At 40.7% G+C, this 19099-nt stretch overlaps 1 protein-coding gene across 3 annotated transcripts in view; it reads right to left on the bottom strand.

Annotated features, from left to right (window-relative positions):
* The window catches only part of LOC308122062 (seizure protein 6 homolog), a gene marked incomplete at its 3' end in the record, with an annotated part of 105685 nt that overhangs the window by 16383 nt on the left and 70203 nt on the right, over positions 1–19099 (bottom strand). For all 3 annotated transcript variants that reach the window (XM_080483683.1, XM_080483684.1, XM_080483682.1), the window contains exons 4-9: positions 14398–14590; positions 4910–5095; positions 3607–3775; positions 2931–3097; positions 2645–2839; positions 1056–1194 (exon numbers count right to left, since the gene is read on the bottom strand). In XM_080483683.1, coding sequence (XP_080339809.1) covers positions 1056–1194; positions 2645–2839; positions 2931–3097; positions 3607–3775; positions 4910–5095; positions 14398–14590 — 1049 coding nt within the window. The remainder of the gene's footprint in view (positions 1–1055; positions 1195–2644; positions 2840–2930; positions 3098–3606; positions 3776–4909; positions 5096–14397; positions 14591–19099) is intronic.

Consider the following 19099-nt stretch of genomic DNA (forward strand, 5'->3'; position numbering starts at 1 on the left):
AATTACGACCAGTAATTGGTGCAGTCTGATTTGATAACAAATGTGTGTACGTGTGTGTGCATGTGTGTGTGTGTGACATAGAGCAGGGACTTTTCAAAGTGTGGGCGCATGAGCCCCTCCTCACACATTGTGCCCCAGCTCCCCCCAACCCCCTGCTTCATTGCTACAGCAAGTAGTAATGTTTGGTTCAATGTAAAACTTTCTAAACTTTTGCAAATTGTATGACCATATTGTTGATGACTCTGATCCAAATAAAAACCTTGACTGGTCATGTGCTACTTTGATGCGTTACTGAGAAATTTCTGTCATTTTTTTAAACGTAGTCTTTTCATTTTGTAAATTGCATCTCCATTACACTTACAATATTCACTGTTGCAGAAATGAATGTTTTGAGGAAATATTTAACAATTTCATCCTCCATTTATGACTTATTAAGGATAATTGGGGGGACTCAGCAGTGAAAAATCTCTTCTCTTGACCCCCAATTTTTTTTCCCTGCTATTTGAAGTTGTCTGTTGCCCCCTAGGAGATGCCCACCCCACACTTTAAATCCCACTAGTGTAGAGGATAATTCATGCAAGAGTGACGGGTGAAGGTGAAACAGTGTGCCTGCATCTGTGTGTGTCTATTTTGACATCTGTGTGCCTGTGTGCAGAATTACAGTTGGGTAGGCTGGATAAGTGGCTCAGAGTAGTTCACTGCCAGAGCATATTCATTTCAAAGCCAACTCTGAGGCAGACACCAGGGAAGTGAGAGCACGGAGGCTTACTGGCTAATCTGGTCGGAGAGCGGGCTGGAAGCAACAAAGAATTCTTAATGTAGCAGATGTAAGGTTTTTTTTTTTTTTGCCTTTTTAAAATGGGAAAAGGCTAATTAGAGACTGAAAGCACAGAAACACCTCCCCACGTACATGTTGTAATGTGTCAATGTGGATGTGGGAAAAGACAGCCAAGCAGCAGAGGAGGTTTAAATCTGGAGATGGAGTGACATCTCCAGGTCAATCTGACCTCCTTGTTGAGCGATTTCCAGTCTTACACCTGGGTGCAGTCCCTTACACTTGAATGTCAAGCATGATCCTCTTGTCCTCTTCCACATGGATACCCCAGATGCAGTCTTGCCCCTTGTCGTAGGCCTCAGGCCAATTAGGAGACAACACCACACCAGCGGAGTCTGTCATCTCGCCACTACACACAGCTGCGAAACAGACAGACGCTACAGGTTAAAACTGAGACACAAAATATTTCAAAACAGGAAAATAAGCTATGTTATCGATATGTCCTTTTAAAGACAGTTGTGTTGTGCTACAAGGTCCACTTAAACTAGCAGGATTATAAACAAGGTTCTGCCTGTTTTTTCTCTTGTGATACCATTTTGTACCAGAAGATGGTGTATTGAGTAATTTTTGCCAGCAAATGAACTACCGCTGCATGTGGGGCATCCAAAGCAATGCCTGCAGGCATCTGGAAGCCTGCAGGGATCTTGTTAGTGGCGGTTTCAAAAAGAAAATATAGCAGTATGTACAAACATCACGATTCAAATTCTAAATATTCATGAAGTTTGTAATAAGTAGTCCTTTGCATAACCCTGCACCCTTGAAGAAGTCCCCAGTTTCGACCATTTCAAGGTCAGTGGTGGGGTGGGACAGAATACCATGCCCTCCATACCCCGACTCTGAAACCCCGAGTCTGTTCTCAGTTCAACAATTCGTTTAAATGGTGAATATAATTGTAAATGAAACAGTGGCCGTGGCTAACAGCAAAAGCAAACACACACCAATATGAGATGCAGACTGAATGTTTTTCTTCTTTCTTTTTTTTTATGTTTGTATGTTTGAAATAAAGATTCATTCATTCATTCATTCATTCAAAGGCAGACTAAAAGCTACTGCAAGCTACTTCTCTGTGCACAAAATGTGACTTTGTTCAAATCTGACATGATGGACCTTCAACTTCTTTGTGACTCCATTGAATACGACCACAGCCATAATGGCAAATGAAACACACCAGAAATTGAGTGGGTAAGCTCCTTGGTGTGATCCTTGTAAAACTGCATACTAACACAGAAACACTCGGTGACCGTGACCCACGAGAGCAGAAATTAAATTTTCTTCATATCTAGCTTTACTAGAGAGCTTTTCAATTCCATTCTGTGGCAGGATGACCATGGAGGCATTACAGACCCGCAGTAAGGTCAGCGCGTTGTGTTTGTGTGTATGTGGGAAGAGTGCCGCAAAGAAGAGAGGGAGAGGGCTCGGAGTTAAACTACTATTAAACGCAGTGCATAGTCTCCGCACTTTGACAGTGTTCATCTTAGGCCAGCTATTGTGTGCCTTTAATCTGAAGCACTTTTGAAATCTGCCCCGCAAGCACGCATATCAAAGCAAATCACTGTTATAATTTAAAAAGGAAATTTATCACGGATCAGAGCAAAGCAGCTTAGGAAGATGTAGTTAACTGCCAGTGGTACTTTTAGTAGTTGAACAAAAGAACTTTACCAAACCCCTGCAACGATCAAGCAGACATCGTAATCCGTGGGTCCTTAGGTCAGTCATATCTAACTCTAGGTTTTTCTTTGGTGGAAACCCATTTTTAAAAAGATTTAATGCTCCCCAATTACTGGGAGCAGATGGAATCTGTTGACTTACCCCTACAGGCCGGTTCGGTCTCGTTCCATTGCGGATTTTCCACATCCACACACTCGATCACCACCGAGCCTTGCTCCAGAGTGTAACCAGGGTCGCATGAGAATTCAACCACTGCGCTCAGACTGTAGGTGGAGTCACTGCTGCTGAAGTTACCGTACTTCACAAAAGGTTCGTAGCACATTCCTTTGGCAAAAGCTGTGAACACAGAGCGTATGATATTAAATGTAAGTGACAAGGCGGGCACAGGACGCTATTAGCCAACTCGAGAGTGTGCATGATTGGATACCTTCATATCTAATAGCCGCACCGGTGGAAGTCATTGTCCCGTCTGTCGTGAACTCCACAAAAAGATAACGTCCAGTACTAAGCACACCCTCATTTGGCAGGTATTCCACCTCGTAGGAGTCGTACACCGGGGGAGAATCTATGTTGTTGCCATTTTTAATGAGCAACCTAAAAAACAGCGCACAGGAGGAAAGCAAGACAGATTAGAATAGATGTAAATGAGCCTTGAAAAGTAAAAGAAGAATGAGGAAAAAAAAGGAGTTACAAGCTACCTGAGAGCTGCTCACTGTTCCAGTTGTGGCTGTAATAACTTTGTGATAACATTCTACACTCTGTAATGAGGTGAATGGCCATGCATGACAATGGCCACATGGCTCAGTAGTTAAGTAAGAAAAGTGAAATGCAATTGCCGTCTTCAATCTCTCACTACACTCAAACTCGTTCGATTCATTTGCTCGGCAAAAAAAAGTCCTTAAGCATTATAATGATGAAAGGTTCTTTTAAATTCACCTGTCACTCCCTAAAGATTTGGTCATTTATAGCCTTTAAAAGCTTAAAACGAAATTTATAGAAATACTATATATTTTTTTAGAAGGCTCTGACATGTCCGTGCTCTTGCTGTACGCTTCCCTTCACAGCAAATATATGGCTGATTGTTGGCAGTGTTCATAAATCACCTGTCATCGTCCTCTGCCAGAGCCACCTTCTCAAAGTGAATGTGAAGCCGATGGCCTTCGGGGGCTTCCAGGACCCAGTGGCAGGTCAAATTGTTGCTGTAGTTGCTAGGGAAACCAGGTGAGACGATGCGGCCGTAGGTGGCATTTTTTATCATTCCCCCACAGGATGCTATATGAGAAGAAAAAGAGTGGGGGGGGAGGACAGATGAAGAGGACAAAAGAGTTGGATGGCAAAAAAGTAGATGGAAAATGTAATGACACCAACTGTGTGTGTGTGTGTGTGTGTGTGTGTGTGGGGGGGGGGGGGGGGGGGGGGGGTAAAAAGTCCCTTTCTGAGTAAAGATTGCATCAATATCCCATGGACTTTGGCTGGGCTACATGAGGCAGCTCTCTCGGGTCTAAGAGTGGGTGATTGTTTGTGAAGAGAGCAGCAAAACGGCAGCAGTATCAGTTCAGAGCAGCTGCAGGCAGCCACAGTGAAAGGCTGGAAGAGGCAGATGAGCTTTTACCAGTAGGAGAAGAATAGTCATGTGGTCCGTTTCTAATTAAGGAAGCCAGGTCCATTGGCCTTGTTTTGTCCCGTCTCCAAAGACGCGCTCCCCGCGCTGCTAATCACATGCAAACACACCTATTTGGCCTTCGAGCGCAACTAATCAACTCGGTAGGAGACAACTTAGTGAAAGCCTTTGTTAATGAAAATCACCTGTTCTCTCAAGGAGACCCGAAGGCATACGTCTTCCTTATTAAAAAAAATTAAATAAATTATATATATACTGTATACATATATATAGCAATTATTTCTCACATGTAATTAAACAGTTTTTTGGCAAAAACATTTGAGTTGATTCCAAGCTGAAATACATGTTTAAATTAGGAACCTTACAGTCCTGGAAGGTAATTCTGCATTAAAATAAAATACAAACTAGCCCAGTTAAGGTGAACATTTGAATGCATGAAGTTATAGTCGATTTATGTCATATCACTATGATTACATTGAGAGTTGTTTCTGCTGCTTCAGACGATTGTGCGAGTGGGCTGGGTGTGAAGATTTATACTTACAGGGCTGTGAGAAAAGCATGATTTTCTCACCGTCCCTGTTTGGAAGTGATTTGGCCATGAATCTAAAATGGGCATGGTAAATTGTGAAGTATGAAATCTTCTGGCCAGAATTAACTTTGCTCTCACTGAAAAGAAAAAAGATTTTCCGTGGTCCCGTAGATAACGTTTCCACCTTAGTTCCCTCATTGCCTTTTATTGCTCCGGCGTGTGTGAATGTTTTTAACATGAGAGGTCGGGGCCTCACCCACACATCTGGGCTCCTTCCCGCTCCAGTAAGGCGTGGTTGCATTGCGACAGGTGAGCATTTTGGGTCCCAGCAACTTGTACCCGGTGGAGCAATGGAAAAATGCTTCTCCGCCAGCATGGAGGTGTGTCACGGAAACCTCTCCAGAGGCAGGCTCTTTGGGAAAAGTGCAACTCAGCACGAAAGCTGGAGAGGAAGGGAGAGAACAACAGAAATTACTGCATTTATTTTTTTTCCTAAAGTATTTCTGGCATCTCTCTGGCTTGTAATGAGCCCAAAGCCCAGCTAATACTGTCAAGCACAAAAACCGCAAAATCTCATGAGTGGTTTCTTGAAAACGCAAGTGCCAGATGCCAGTTTCCTTTGTTGCTCATGTCAGAGAAATGGAGAAAGCGTGGTGATTTTTTTGCTGTGACCTGTCTACTGTGATGAGTACGTCAGTGATTAGTGAGAGGGAACCTTTCAAGACTGAAAACATGTTCATGCCATAATGCAATGCAATTATATCCCGGCTAAGTTAATGAGATAATTACCAGTTCTGTAATTACAGTGCAAATAACAACAACCCCGGCAATATCCCGATGATGAAACTGTTTTTTTAAAGAGACCCACTCACTCCCTTGCTCTATTTGTAGGTTAGGTTTTTATTCAAATAAAATTTTCAGAGACATATTATTCACTGCTCAATTTGGTATTTGGCTATTCATGATCCACCCATGCACAAAAGTCTAATTCTGGCCAAAAACTGCCAACAATGTTAACCGGCTCCACAACATAATCCTCTGTGTCCTGCATTGTGTATAACCCCCTGCTATTTTGTTGCATTGTTGACCGTGTTGTCTCGCCTCCAAACCACTGCCAAACACACAAACATATTTAGATGTGGGTGGGGCGAGGGGGAGGTGGAGGGGAACGGGGTTGTTTTCCCGCTGTCCTCTCATTTCTGTGCCTCTCAAACGCACGCACAATTACACATGCTTTATAAACTACCTTCAGCTCTGTTTATACGCGCTCCATCTCCTAATTGCAGTTTACCAACACAGGCGGTATGCAAATGCACGGAGACGTGTTTTGCAGCAGGACGGTCATTAACGTCTCTGTGCGGTTCGGCGTGGAGCCACTGCAAGATAGGTTGACAAATAGAAGCAATGCTGATCAGTCCGACATCAGAGCGCGTGTGTAATGTGATAGCTGGAGGAGGAATTGCCTCTGTAGTGGTTGTCAAAGAGTTGCAATAGCAGCTCGGGCAAGATCAATGTTCCTGGACTTGCTTTGCATTGTTGTCCTGTCTCTGTTTTTAAATAGATGGCGTAAGATGGGATGGAGTTCCCATGGATAATGAAGTAAGCTAACCAAGTCTTTAATGGATGCTATTAAACAACCTTCTCTTCCTGTCTAATAACCACACTGTTCCACCTCATTAGTGGAGGCACTTTAATGGTCCAACTAAAACTTCTAAACTTCTTGAAATGCGGGCACAACAAGAACAGGCAATGTAATTGGGCACGCTACGGCTTGTGTTACAACAATGTGATTGTGCAGCTGCAAATATACAGGGTTTATTTATTTATTTTTTTTCTTAATAGCTTAAACTTTACTGAAACCATCAAAGTTGTGTGTCATGTTTGAGCTTAATGGAGCTGATACAGAGACTATTTAAGCGCTAATAGAGGAGCAGGAAGAAAACAACAAAGAAAAGGTCATCGAGAAGACCTGTTTATTTGGAAACCATATTTGCAGTCTTAAAAGCAATTATGATAATAATTGGGCATGAGCCATGTAGTGTAAACACCTTAATCTTCTTACGATAATATGATTAGGACTATTCGGTTTACTGAATTTAGATGTGAGCTACATCCAGCAGCAGGATCCACCCAGGTTTGTTTTTTTGTTTTTTTTAAATGCGATTCTGCGGCTTGATTCCAATCCATGCGTATTAGCATGAATTAAATAAAACATGACAACATCCCATCTCATATTGAAGTTAATGCGTGCTAAGTAAATTAAGTCGTAGCAAAATAGGATTCTTTAGAATCTGGTTTAGCAGTATTAAATGGGACCCAGTCCCATTGAATCAAGTTGAATGAAGTAAACATCAACTAAAACATATTGACATATAGACAGGCTTAATGACTGGCCTCCTAACAGCATCATAAATGCAGATGATTCACCAGCGACACACAGAAAGTAAAAACAGACACTTAAGAGACAAGAGGCTCAGGTATGAAATAGGGAGAAAGCAGTAAAGAGTGCAGGAAGATTAGACTCCATGCGGGAGGCTGGATTAGTGCTTGCGCTTGCAGACAAAAAAACAACACTTTGGGGATGTTTTCTAGCGTTACCTCGAAGTCAAAATGTCATTCTATCAATCTCTGAACTTGGACTCATGGGAAAACAGCCCTAAATGCATAATGGCCATAAAGGTTTGTGAAACTACTGACTTATGTTTTCCTTTTATACAAGCCACTGGTTACAACCATAATGAAACAGGCTTTTCCTTTTGCAGTAAATCAGTGAGCCACAGGGATGAGGTACACTGCCCCTGGGTCATTCATTCCATTCATAGTTTATCACTAGCTCCAATGAACCTAGTTATTGCCATTATCATAGCAGCATTTACATCCCTATTGAGCATGCAGTGGGAGAGCCAGAGGCAAAAATTGTGGAGCCAATTCCTGAAGTATTAAATTACGTACTGCCTCCATTCCAGTAGATGTGGTGCTGGGCCATAAAGTCTGATTGTTTTGCCATTAGAAATAATAGATCCATGGCGCAGACAGCCAGGAAGATTAGCTCATGTTACTGTAGAGCCACAGGAAACAGATGTGGAGCTTATGCCTTTAGTTATTGTTTTATTGGAAAGCAGAGAAAAATAGTCACATTGGTAATATACAGGTTAAGACCTCAATAACAAACCATATGGAGTAGCATTTCAGATCAACACGTCACTAATGCTCAAAGTTGGCAAAAGTAGTTACGTTCTTTCTTGAAACCGACTGAGTGAAAAAAAGAGTGTTAAAAGTATTAGTACTGACTCCACTCAAGTGGCATAAAAGTTCTGAAATGTTCTTAAGTACAAAGGTAAACATTGTTTTGAACTTTTTGATGATTTACCTATCCTTACAGATACAGACAGATTATCAGTGAAAAAAAAACACCATCTTAAGTCGTAGATCTAATTATTTATGCAAGAAAATACAGAATTACAAAAACATCTATGACCAGCCACTAATAAAAGCTGAATTGAAAACCCTCAAGCTTTTCACACTCATTCAGATTCATTCAACTTAGATGTGTGGGGGCTGGTGCCAATAATCAATATGCTTTATGTGAAACACATGGACTTTTGCCTATGTTGCTTCTGGTGTTTCTGTGTGAATCATAAACTGTACACTCACTGTTTGGTCTCAGCTGTTAATCTTCCCTCTCATTGTTGTTACCGTTCATCTGACAATATATGTATTGAAATGTACTTATTAAACATCATCAGGCAAATGAAACACACCTGAAAAGAAAAAAATCTTCTTAAGTGCCAGTATTCTTACATTGTTGCCTCCCACCTTTTGTAATACCAATAATATTAAGACACAACACCATTTCCAAAAGAAAGTTCCAAAAACACACAAGAATGTCCCCGATGCAAGATAACAACTCACTTAAAATCGGTGTCCTTAATAAGCGTAGGACAGGAACGAAAAGCTGGACTCCTCTGGGACATAAACGGCACAGTTTTAAAGATAGAATGTGTTTTATATGTCATAGCCAATATATGATAATGGGCCATCTCAGTACGAGCTGAATGTTCTTTTAGTTTACTTTTGTTGAAATCACAGTGTTTCTCCACAAAAGTTGAACAAAGAACTGTGAGCTTTTTTTCTTTACTTATCTGTACATTAATTGGATTTTTAAAGACATTTAAAAAAAAAAAGAAGGTATTTTATCTTTTTTAATACAATTATATGTACTTGTGGGCTTTATCACAGAGGGCTTGGACTAATTCATCCCCATTACAATAACAAAATTAATTTTTACTATCCCCTCTATCAAATAGATTTTCAGGTCCGATAGTGACTCGGTTTCTTCAGGTCTTGTAAACACTTGATCAACATTTATAGAACAATCTTCAAAATGTTTATTTCCGGAAAGAGCTCTGGCTCTGGCCGCTGCAGTCTCTCCCTCCTGCCATTAACAAGCCTCATTCGGCTGCATGCACATTTCTTCATTTGTCGGAGCACTTCAAATTGAGAACGCTGCTCTTCAGCTAATAATGGACGCATGTCATTGACTAGGGCACAATAGATGAGCTGAGGAAGCCAGTAATAGTAAGTTACCCAGTCTATCTGGACAAAACAATGAAAATGCATTTCAATTTAGGTCTAATAAACTGTTGCCGTGTTCTGTGTGTGTGTGCTTGTGTGTGTGTGTGTGTGTGTGTGTGTGTGTGTGTGTGTGTGTGTGTGTGTGTGTGTGTGTGTGTGTGTGTGTGTGTGTGTGTGTGTGTGTGTGTGTGTGTTGCCTGAATCCTTTCAGGTGGAGGGCTGGAATACGATCAAATTCAGCAAGGTGAGGGCAGGAGATAATGAAATGAGGTGGCAGAAAACACAGCAGAAATAATGAATGTAGTGTAGATCGTTATTATATTTAATAGCAGCATATTTGGAGAATATTATCCGTTGTGTTACACTGACATTTAGAGTGAAATGTGTTTCTGAGCAGAGAACATTCTGCCCTGTCTCGTCAGCTATTGTTTTGATATTAAGATGTAACAGCAGCAGTTTGCAGGTGACTTGTGGCGGAGTCTGACTATCGCCGAATCTAAGCCGCATGTCCTGGCGGTGCATCAAAGCATTACCTTTTACTGAAAGATCAATAGTGTTGTCTCTGGGAAAGTGATTCAGTTGTAGAAAGCTGGACCACAGTTCTGCCTTGATATGCCCTATTGATATTTATGTGGCTGGGTTAAAAACTCGATTTTAATGGTCATTTACTCAATAAAGGCTATTAAAGAGAAATAACTTTGGACCGGAGGCAGAATCTCATCAATGCTTTACTCTGAACTTGTGGAAAATATTGGCTCGCCGCCAGTGGCAAAGGCCCCCTGGCCACCTCACTTGTCAATGCAGCTTATTAGTTAAAGCTACACAGTGCAGGGCGTTTGCAAATGACATCAAGAACGTCCGCTGTGTTGGAGCACTCGCCAAACGAGTTCATGCAATTCTGTCTAAGCCAATCACTGCCAGACAATCACTCTTTGTTTACAGTGTGCTGTGTTTACAAATCTGTTTAACACTGTTGATTGCATGTTATACACTGTCTGTGGAAGGGTCAAGCACACTGGAAAGTTACACTGAATAAGCACCTTGGTTCAGTCCTATAATCATTTCATCAAAGATAGGTTGGGATAATGTGAAAATGCAAAAAAAAAAAAAAGATGCGATAGTCTTCTAATCCATTATTTTATTTACTATTATAATTTAGTAAAAAAAATTTATTTTGAAATGAATGAACTTGATGAGTAATACTTTTTAGCTGCATGGCAGACTCAAACCGGTGAAGCGGCATCAAAATGAATAAATTAACTACAATAAAACACATAAACTTTTACATTAAATTCTGACGGTGTCTGATATATTTCTCAGTGGTTTTAATGTTTCACACCAGGGGGCATTCTAGTCATAAGACCATGGCTTTATAAGGCCAGATTGACTCTTTCAAAACTACATAATTATTTTTATGAAAATGTAACACTTATGTATATGCACTAAACTGTTTTATATCATTTTAATAAAAAATAGGGAACCAATGGGTGAGGACGACCAAAGACACACGCACACACACACACACAGGCCGCCTCAGTAGTACAGAGGAGGGAAAAGCGTTAAGGATGTTGATCGCATGGAAAGTATAACTGCGCGATTACAATGACAAACAGAATCAGATGTTTTATTCGTTTTCTCCTCCACATATTTTTTTTTTTTTTAAAAACATGCTGGGTAAAGGCTTTCCCCTGAACCCGTTTGGCATGTGTTGAATGTGTGTTTTTATGAAAGGTGTAAATTAATTCACACATCATTTCACACAATTAATTCAAACTCTTGAAACAATTGAAGCTCTGCTGTTAACATTTAATCTTGCATGCAGCTGTTTTAGAAAGCAGCTTGTAATCACTATTTGCTGCTAAAAAAAAAATATCGTGGAACTTCACTGGATGACTTGAGCAATCATATAACTCAGTGAGTGTGTTATTAAAAGAAAATGACATGGAACAAATGTTGCCATTGACACTTATACAGTTTTTAGAGTGAGGACGATAAAGTTGCAAAGAGAACAAAAATTATCTCAAATATTTTAGATATTCAGAAAAAAGGGCTTAAGTTCATTGGCAAATCCCATTAGTTTGGTGGTGTGTGGATTAGGAACATTTTAGTATTCATGTAGGATCCTAAAAGTTAACTTTTTTAAATATCTGTGTCACGGTTCAGGTTTCATTTGTTGTGTTCTTTTTCAGATTCTGACTCTGTCTCCGTTTTCAGGCTCCTTGACTTCCCCTCCTGGTCCCTGATGTGTTTCACCTGGGGGCTGGGGTAAATGTTGAGCGTCTTCTGTGTGCTCTGGTTCCTGGTTTGTCTGTGTTTCTGTGTTTGTAGCTCTCCGGTGTCTCAGTCTGTGTTCTGCGTATTAGGACTTTCTCGTGTCTCTTCATTATATGTCCAGTGATGTTGAAGACTATGTTGTTTTGGTCATTTCTGTGCCATAAATGGCATGGGACATCACTGTTTGTGTGTTTGAGCGAACGTAAAGATCAGAAAAGCGGTGTGCACCTTTTCATATCCGTTGCCGCTGCTTTCTTAACGTAAATAGTAAACCTCATCTTTTAATCATGTTCTAAGTGTCATCCTCGCTGCTGACGTTATAGAGGCATCCATCAGTCTGCCAGAGCCGGCGCTGTAGCAGATATTAATTACCCTGAGCTGTGATGTGTCTCTCCACACTTCTGTCTCCTTCTCCACGCTTGTCCAATCACATTTCTCACAGCCCATTATAAAGGACAAGGGGATACTCTGCTTACCAAGCAGAGGAGCACAAATTGAAATATCTTCGGTGTCAACAATATGTCCAATCTTCTAGGAATCTGCTTGTAGCATTTTTTTTGTCATTAGTGAAACCAAATTTGTCCCATTAACATTGATGCCAAATAGAGTGTTAAAACACTGACGTCACTGATTCATTTTTAAATAATTATTTTCTAATGACACATTGTTGGCAAAATGTATAATCATGTGGCATTTCTAGGTTCAGACATCCATTTTGACCCGAACTGTTCAAATATTTGTGTTTTTCTGTCCTTGGCATTATTTTGTCTCTGTTCTGACTTTTTTTTAATGTTAAAAATGTGATATGAAACATGTGAAATACAATCAGACGGGGGAATCTAGTCTCCTTTGGTCAATACTTCCTCTCTTCTGCTGAATTATTTCTCTCAAATCCACCCCTAATCTAAAACATAGTTTAGAGTAAACCAGGGCTTCATGCACAGAGAGAAAGTCATCATAGAGATAGACACATCTACTTGTTCTGACACTGTTGGACAAAATACACGTCATCAGCAGAGAAGTCAGGCAGGTCTATTCCTGCATGTTAAAGGTGTAGTAGTTCAATGTGTTAGGTTTTAATTCAATTTCATTTCTATTCAAATTGGCCCTGCCCCCATCCCCCAAACATCCCTTCCTTTCAATCTCTTCCCAAATTGCATTTCAGCCTGAATGTACTATTTTCTTAAATGTCAATATTATCTTTTTGTAATATTATATAAATCTGTGTGAATAGGTGTGATTATTTCAAAAAGATGCAGTTATGAGCATACTTTCAGGTGAAGATGTCTCAATCTTCTCTTGTCATTCAGTTTTTGTATCTCTCTCTCAATTGTATTTGCCATTTTTCCTTTTCCCATTAAATTGGGTTTTGGTGGGTTTCAACTGTTGTTTTTTGCTATGTGACTTTCCAAGTGCAAGCATATGCTTTTTGGGTCCTCCACCTAGACCCTGGTAATCATTAATGCCTGCAAGTCTCAGTCTGTCTGTGCCTCAGAGGAGGCTGTTTAATTTCACAGTGTACTGATTTATTGGCAAATATTTTCTTTGTAACAGGTATATAAATATATAAATGCTATAATTGTCCTGGGTTACAAGTCTCAAAAGCTTCATGTGCAGCAGGCAAATACTTTGATTTACCTCACAGGCCCTAAACTGAAATCTCTCCTTGCAAAAATTGTGTAATCAGTTGGAGCTGTAAGTTTTAAGAACAAAGTGAACAACCTTGGGCTCTGATGATAAGGAACACTTCGTAGAAGTCCTTATCCCATGAGTGAAATTAAAAAAGAGGCATAGTTGCCTCCACCTACTTGAATCAGTAAATTTAAAGCAACAACAACTTTACAACAGCGAGCCAGCGTGCTGCCGATGTTGGTGAAGCTGTTAATGCAACAGAAAGGAAGTGAAACAGATGGCGCCTCCATGTTAGTCCCAGCAGTTCAAGGCAGCCATGTACAAACTGCGTGTTTTTATAACAGGTATGGTAAGGGTTAATACTGAGACGAGGTCTATAAGCACGCGGCGCGTGATTCTTTCAACTCGAGGTGGGGTGAATAGCTGCACCAGTATTTTATGTGTTCTTCTACATTCACATACTCAGACTGGAGCAAAATGTGTCGGAATGGAAACAGCGAAGGAGAAAAGCACGCCTATCGATGGTGTGATGTCCTTATATATTTCAGCCATTTGTGTCCACGTGTCTGCAGCTATGCATCACCCTGACCCCTCACTGTCATCGTTCAGCCGGACCACACCGAGATATTCATACGTCCGACAGCAATGGGCTGATTTATCCCAGATCAGCAGCACTCTGTTTTGATGGCTGCTTTCATTTTCTGCCTGATGAAAGTGCCACCGTAATGTGGGGGAATGAATGTTTTGTCCACCAGCTTCCACCGTCAGCTCAAATCGATGGGGCATGTAATTGGTGGCCACTTTGTGTGATTGCAAAGATAAACAGACATTGTTACGCACACAGGAAGATCAATGTCACGTACAAAACAAGCGAGGGAGTGGAAAGGAATTATGGGCCATTATATTCGCCGACAACATACAGTAAATATTTGTACCGACAAGGCTTGCGTCTGCTTCATGCAAGTAACACCTTTATTTGGACACATTTGATGATTTATCCTTCACAGATTTTATCTGAGCAATGGCCATTTCAGAGCAATGCTAAAAAAAGAAAACCCCAAAAAAGCGGTTTGATGACAGTATGAAAGTGGAATTGATCAACTCATTGGGCACGCGAGTGTGTATTTTTGTTGTGGAAAATCAACAAACCCCTGTTTGGAAAGAGAAAATTATGTATTTTCAGTTACTTTGCTCTGGGACTACACTAGCTTGGAAACAACTACGACAAAACCCGGGTTGTAAGCATGCATGCTACTGACTCACCCTGGTAATGCAGCAGGAGGAATCCTGAATTGTGCCGCTGGTCACTGCGGAAGCGGATGGAGATCTGGTTGCTCCAGCTGCGAAGCACAAGGCCCCTCATCAAGACTGACTCATTGGCAAGGATGAAGGGTTCTTGACCACCTGTGTCCTCCACTGTTATCTGCTCGCCTTCCAACACACTCACGTTTAGCACCTTAAAGAGAGAGAGAGAGAGAGAGAGAGAGAGAGAGAGAGAGAGAGAGAGAGAGAGAGAGAGAGAGAGACGGAGTGAAAGAGATATTTTACAGCTAAACACATGTTTATTTCAGTAGCTGGAAAAATTATCTTTACAAAGATTGTGTCTGTCCAACATTTTGCACAAAGATTTTTGGAAACCAAACAGCATATGTTCGTTTTAGCGGGGTCTGCAAACTCTCATGCATTTCATTATGATGTTCAGTGTTTTATCAAAAATTAAAAATAAGTATTAGTTCTATCCTGCAAAACTAAAACTTATCATGATTTCTTGTAAACAAAAAAAAGGGCAAGAAATACTGTTCAAATGTACATATGTTCAAATGTGGAGTTTGCATGATGGGTTTAAAAACATGCATGCGAGGTTATTCGGTGATTGTCTCTCTGCGACAGAATGGTTGACTTCGGGTGGTCTCGGTTCTAGAGTGTGCTTTTGCTGATTAATAGCTGGACCTGCATGAAAAGCCTGCACAAAGTTTATAGAAGGTGACTGTTTTGCGAAAGAAATTTAAAATAATAATAATAATTGCTCTTCTGTAGACTTTTACAATTAGCACTGATATCTGAAAAAAATAAAAAATAAATGCTTAAAAAACCTAATTTGTTTGTTGTGGTGCCCTGAGTGTGTTTTAATGCCTAAAACCCTCACTGCTATTAGTTTGGTTTTAGTGGTCAAATGTTGAGATTTGACTGTGAAAACTGCAGGTAGCAGGAAGAGGATGCTGAAAGCTAATGAGTCATGTTAACAGAGAAAGCACCATCACCACAGAACTACTGTATGTCCTCGGTTCAGCCCAGCCTGATACCTCTACTGTTTATTCTTCACACGCATTATTGATGTTGTAGTATCTACCCAAGCAAGGCTTTTTATGTATAATGCGGGTTTATTTATTTTGTGTAGGTCACAATATATTGCAAATATGCTAAATCAGTAAGTACGCACATTCACATAAAGAGAACTGTGTAGTATGAGACTTCACCCAGTGGGGTCTGAATTCAGTAAAATCACTGTTGTGTTTCCTTATAGAACTACGTTTAGTCCAACAATGCTGCTCTGAAAAAGAAAAATGGGCCACCTGCTGTGTTACTTCTCTCAGTTGTCTCCCAGCACACGTATGGAGGGATATGTTGGGTTTAGCCGTCCCTTCTTTAACCCACTGCCTGATTGCAGACACGCGTTGGAGTAATCATAGGATCTGTCTGGGTCATCCCACTCATGGTTTGTTGCACAATTGATTCATCCTCTCTCTGCTTTCTGTTTGCGCCTCCAAGCAACTCTGTCAGCCGTGCTTTATGTCTTCAACAGGTTTGTGCAGCATCTGCAGCTAAATCTGGTGAGGGGATCTCAAGAGAACTGCATGTAGTTAAACTGTCTGGATAATGGAGTACTGACACCTTTTGGAACAACACCTGATTCATTCCCCGCTGAACTATAAAAGAGAAACGTGAAACCAACAGCAGGTTGCAGTTATTTTTCTGCATGATAAAAGAAAATGCTTTCCACCTCGGGTTTGGAAATGGGATCACGTGTAAAGCACCGAACCTTGATGTCATTTCATCAAATCTAATCAAGACTTTCTTGGTGTCTGAACCAAAGCAATCATACCCTGAATTGTTGATATAGTTTGTGTTTTTCTGTGTTTTCTAAATAATTTCCATGTAGTTTTATTCTCAGTTTCTGGTTTTATCCAAATCCTGACCTTATAGGTGCCTAACCACCCACCAAATGCTAAACATTTCAAAGAACAAACTTATTTCTTGCTTGGCCAGCTTGGTCCGGGGATGTCCCCTCGACACGGTAGAGGGAGACAGGAAAATTATGGCTTAGCTGTCTCCTCTCGTGGGCAATGACTCCCACCTACCCCATGAAGGACACCCTGGGAACACTGGAGGGCTCCTTTAGCGACCGACTACATCTCCCTAAGTGTGTAGAAGAGTGGTATCGCAGGCCCTTCAACCATGTAGCTGTGAGAGTGTACAACCAGCACTACTCCCAGTAGGACCACCACCCCCCACATAACCCCAAACATGGACAATTCACACACTACATTTTTGTAAGAATGTAAATAACGCTGTGGATTATATATATATATATATATTTATTTTTTATTTTTTTTTACTGTTACTGTTATTGTTGTTATTGTTTTACATACTTATTTATTGTTCATATCCTTTCCTTTTGCTAATCTTCTATTGGCTACTGTATCAATGTACATTTCTCCATTGTGGGATAATATAGGAATATCTATTTATCTTTATCTATCTTGCACCAGAAGGTATCATTAATTGGATTTATGTTGAAAATGTAGTAATTTTAGAGGCACGTGCTTGATTGTGTGATAATATAGACATTAAGATTATGTAGAATCTGCACCAAAACATAAAATTCCAAAAAAATAAAAAGTAAGTTAGTATGGCACTATTTTACCAGTCTGGCCCACCCAAGATGAAATGGGGCTGCATGTGGCCCCTGAACTTAAATGTGCTTGACACCCCTGCTCTAAAATGTGTTTGTGCTGATTAAAAAACAACCCCCCTAAAAAAACCCATGTAAGTCGAGGGAAATTTGACTCTGATTGCTTCAACAAACTTTCAGCTGGATGTGAAATGGGGGGAACCAGTTTCTGGAAAGACAAGTGTCCCATCAAAGCAGATGCCAGCTTGAGCTTGTAGTGAAATTCATGACATGTTCGGAAAGCTAATCCCGTCATAGGCAGTGGGCTCAGGTCTCAGGTATGAGACCACGAGGCAGAAAAAAGGGCTGCCCTCCATCTGCTGTCCCTGAGGTAATATGTGTGCGGGAGTGTTGGTGCAGCCGCCTGGAAAAGCTGAGACAGTGGGCAGGATGAGCGCCCCTCGCAACGGCGGCAGCAAAATGAATTTGGTCACGTAGACCAACTGTCACTCAGTCCAACGGGAGCTGACAATGAGTGCAGGGAGGCTAATGGACACTGTGAGACCGTGCTTGGAGGTGACTTCTTCTGGAATGAACCGGGAGAGCAGCCAATATGATTGGACTTTTTAAATTAATACCAGAATCAAGCAACACCCCTCAAGGCCAGCAATTTTTGAAGTATGGTGCAGGCATCCCATGGGGGGGTGGGGCTGCCAAAGAGCTTTAGGGGAGGGTCGGAGGGTGATTCTTTACCCAGCATGGTTTTCCCTTTATATTATTAAAAGTAAAAATATGATGAAAAAAAATAGATGTACAATTATCATTCTAAACATAATGGAGACTAATGACAATTACGGTTAAAACAGACACAAATCATATATAAAGACTTAACTCGCACCGGAAGACTTCTGCTTTCGAAAGCCAACAGATCCCAACAGCCGGTAACACTGATACCTTATTATGTGAAAAACTCTTGGTGTGAGACAAAGCACAAGCTGTGAGAGAGTCGTGGCGACTTTAGGGGCTGCAATGCGGCTCAAGCTCAGAAATGAAATGATCGAAAAGCAGATATTGGTGCGACTGACTTGTTTCAGTCTTAAAAGTATATTTTATCATTGTTGGTTTCTCCAGTTGTTGCAGGAGCCTCAAATAGCAGTGCCATACTGAGTGATAAAGGATTGTCGCATGAGTTTAGAATCCCAGATTCCCCTTTCCTCAAGGGTAATGGCAATGACAAAGCCTTAGGCACAGTTCTCCTTTTTTTTTCTCGCTTCTTACTTTTTTTTTTTTCCTCCTTCCTCTCAGTTAATATAGAGGGCTTGGACATTTTGTAAATCAGGTTACTTTGGCAACTTGCTCATCTTATAACTCATAATTTTCCCCCACAGTACAGCGCTGTAATTTTCTTTCAAGTTCACATTGACACCTATATATTCGAGGAATTAGACTGAAATGTAGGCGATGTGAAATTGCAACTGAGCCTGACAAATTTACAAAATGATAGTGTTGGACAATCAACACAGCGGGAATTCCTAATTGTGTTGTGATTATTCATTGTTTAAAGCTCTGCCTTCTCGATAACAGCCTTTAAAGTCGAAACATTAGTTATTTTATTCGGATATTGCTAAGCTGATGGGGATGTAAATATAGCCGGACATGTGATTTTTCTTGTGTGTGTTTGTTTGATTTTATTGTTGTTTGGACCTGAGTCTGTAATTTCCTTCTCTCACTTTCCATCAGAAATGATTAATTATCCTCTGATGACTTCTTATCTCCTGATTGCCTTCACCACTGTGCACAGTTTTGCAGTGTAAAGCGAGTTGATGAGAGATAGCAGCTGTTCCACCGTGGTTCATACATATTTCAGTCAAAGAAAAAAAAAAAAAAAGAACGAAAAAATAATGCTAGAGATCCAAAGGCTTTTCCTGGGAAAGCTCTCTGTGGAAGAGGTGGAAAGCCTCTTATCCTCGCTCAATACATCCTTCCCTCCAGCCAGTGACCAACAACAACCTGCCCTCACACCCATGTCTTGTTTCTGCAATGATCCAAATGTCATTGCAAGAGGGGATCTTT

The sequence above is a fragment of the Lipophrys pholis genome (assembly GCF_963383615.2).
Source record: "Lipophrys pholis genome assembly, chromosome: 16".
Lineage (NCBI taxonomy): Eukaryota > Metazoa > Chordata > Actinopteri > Blenniiformes > Blenniidae > Lipophrys > Lipophrys pholis.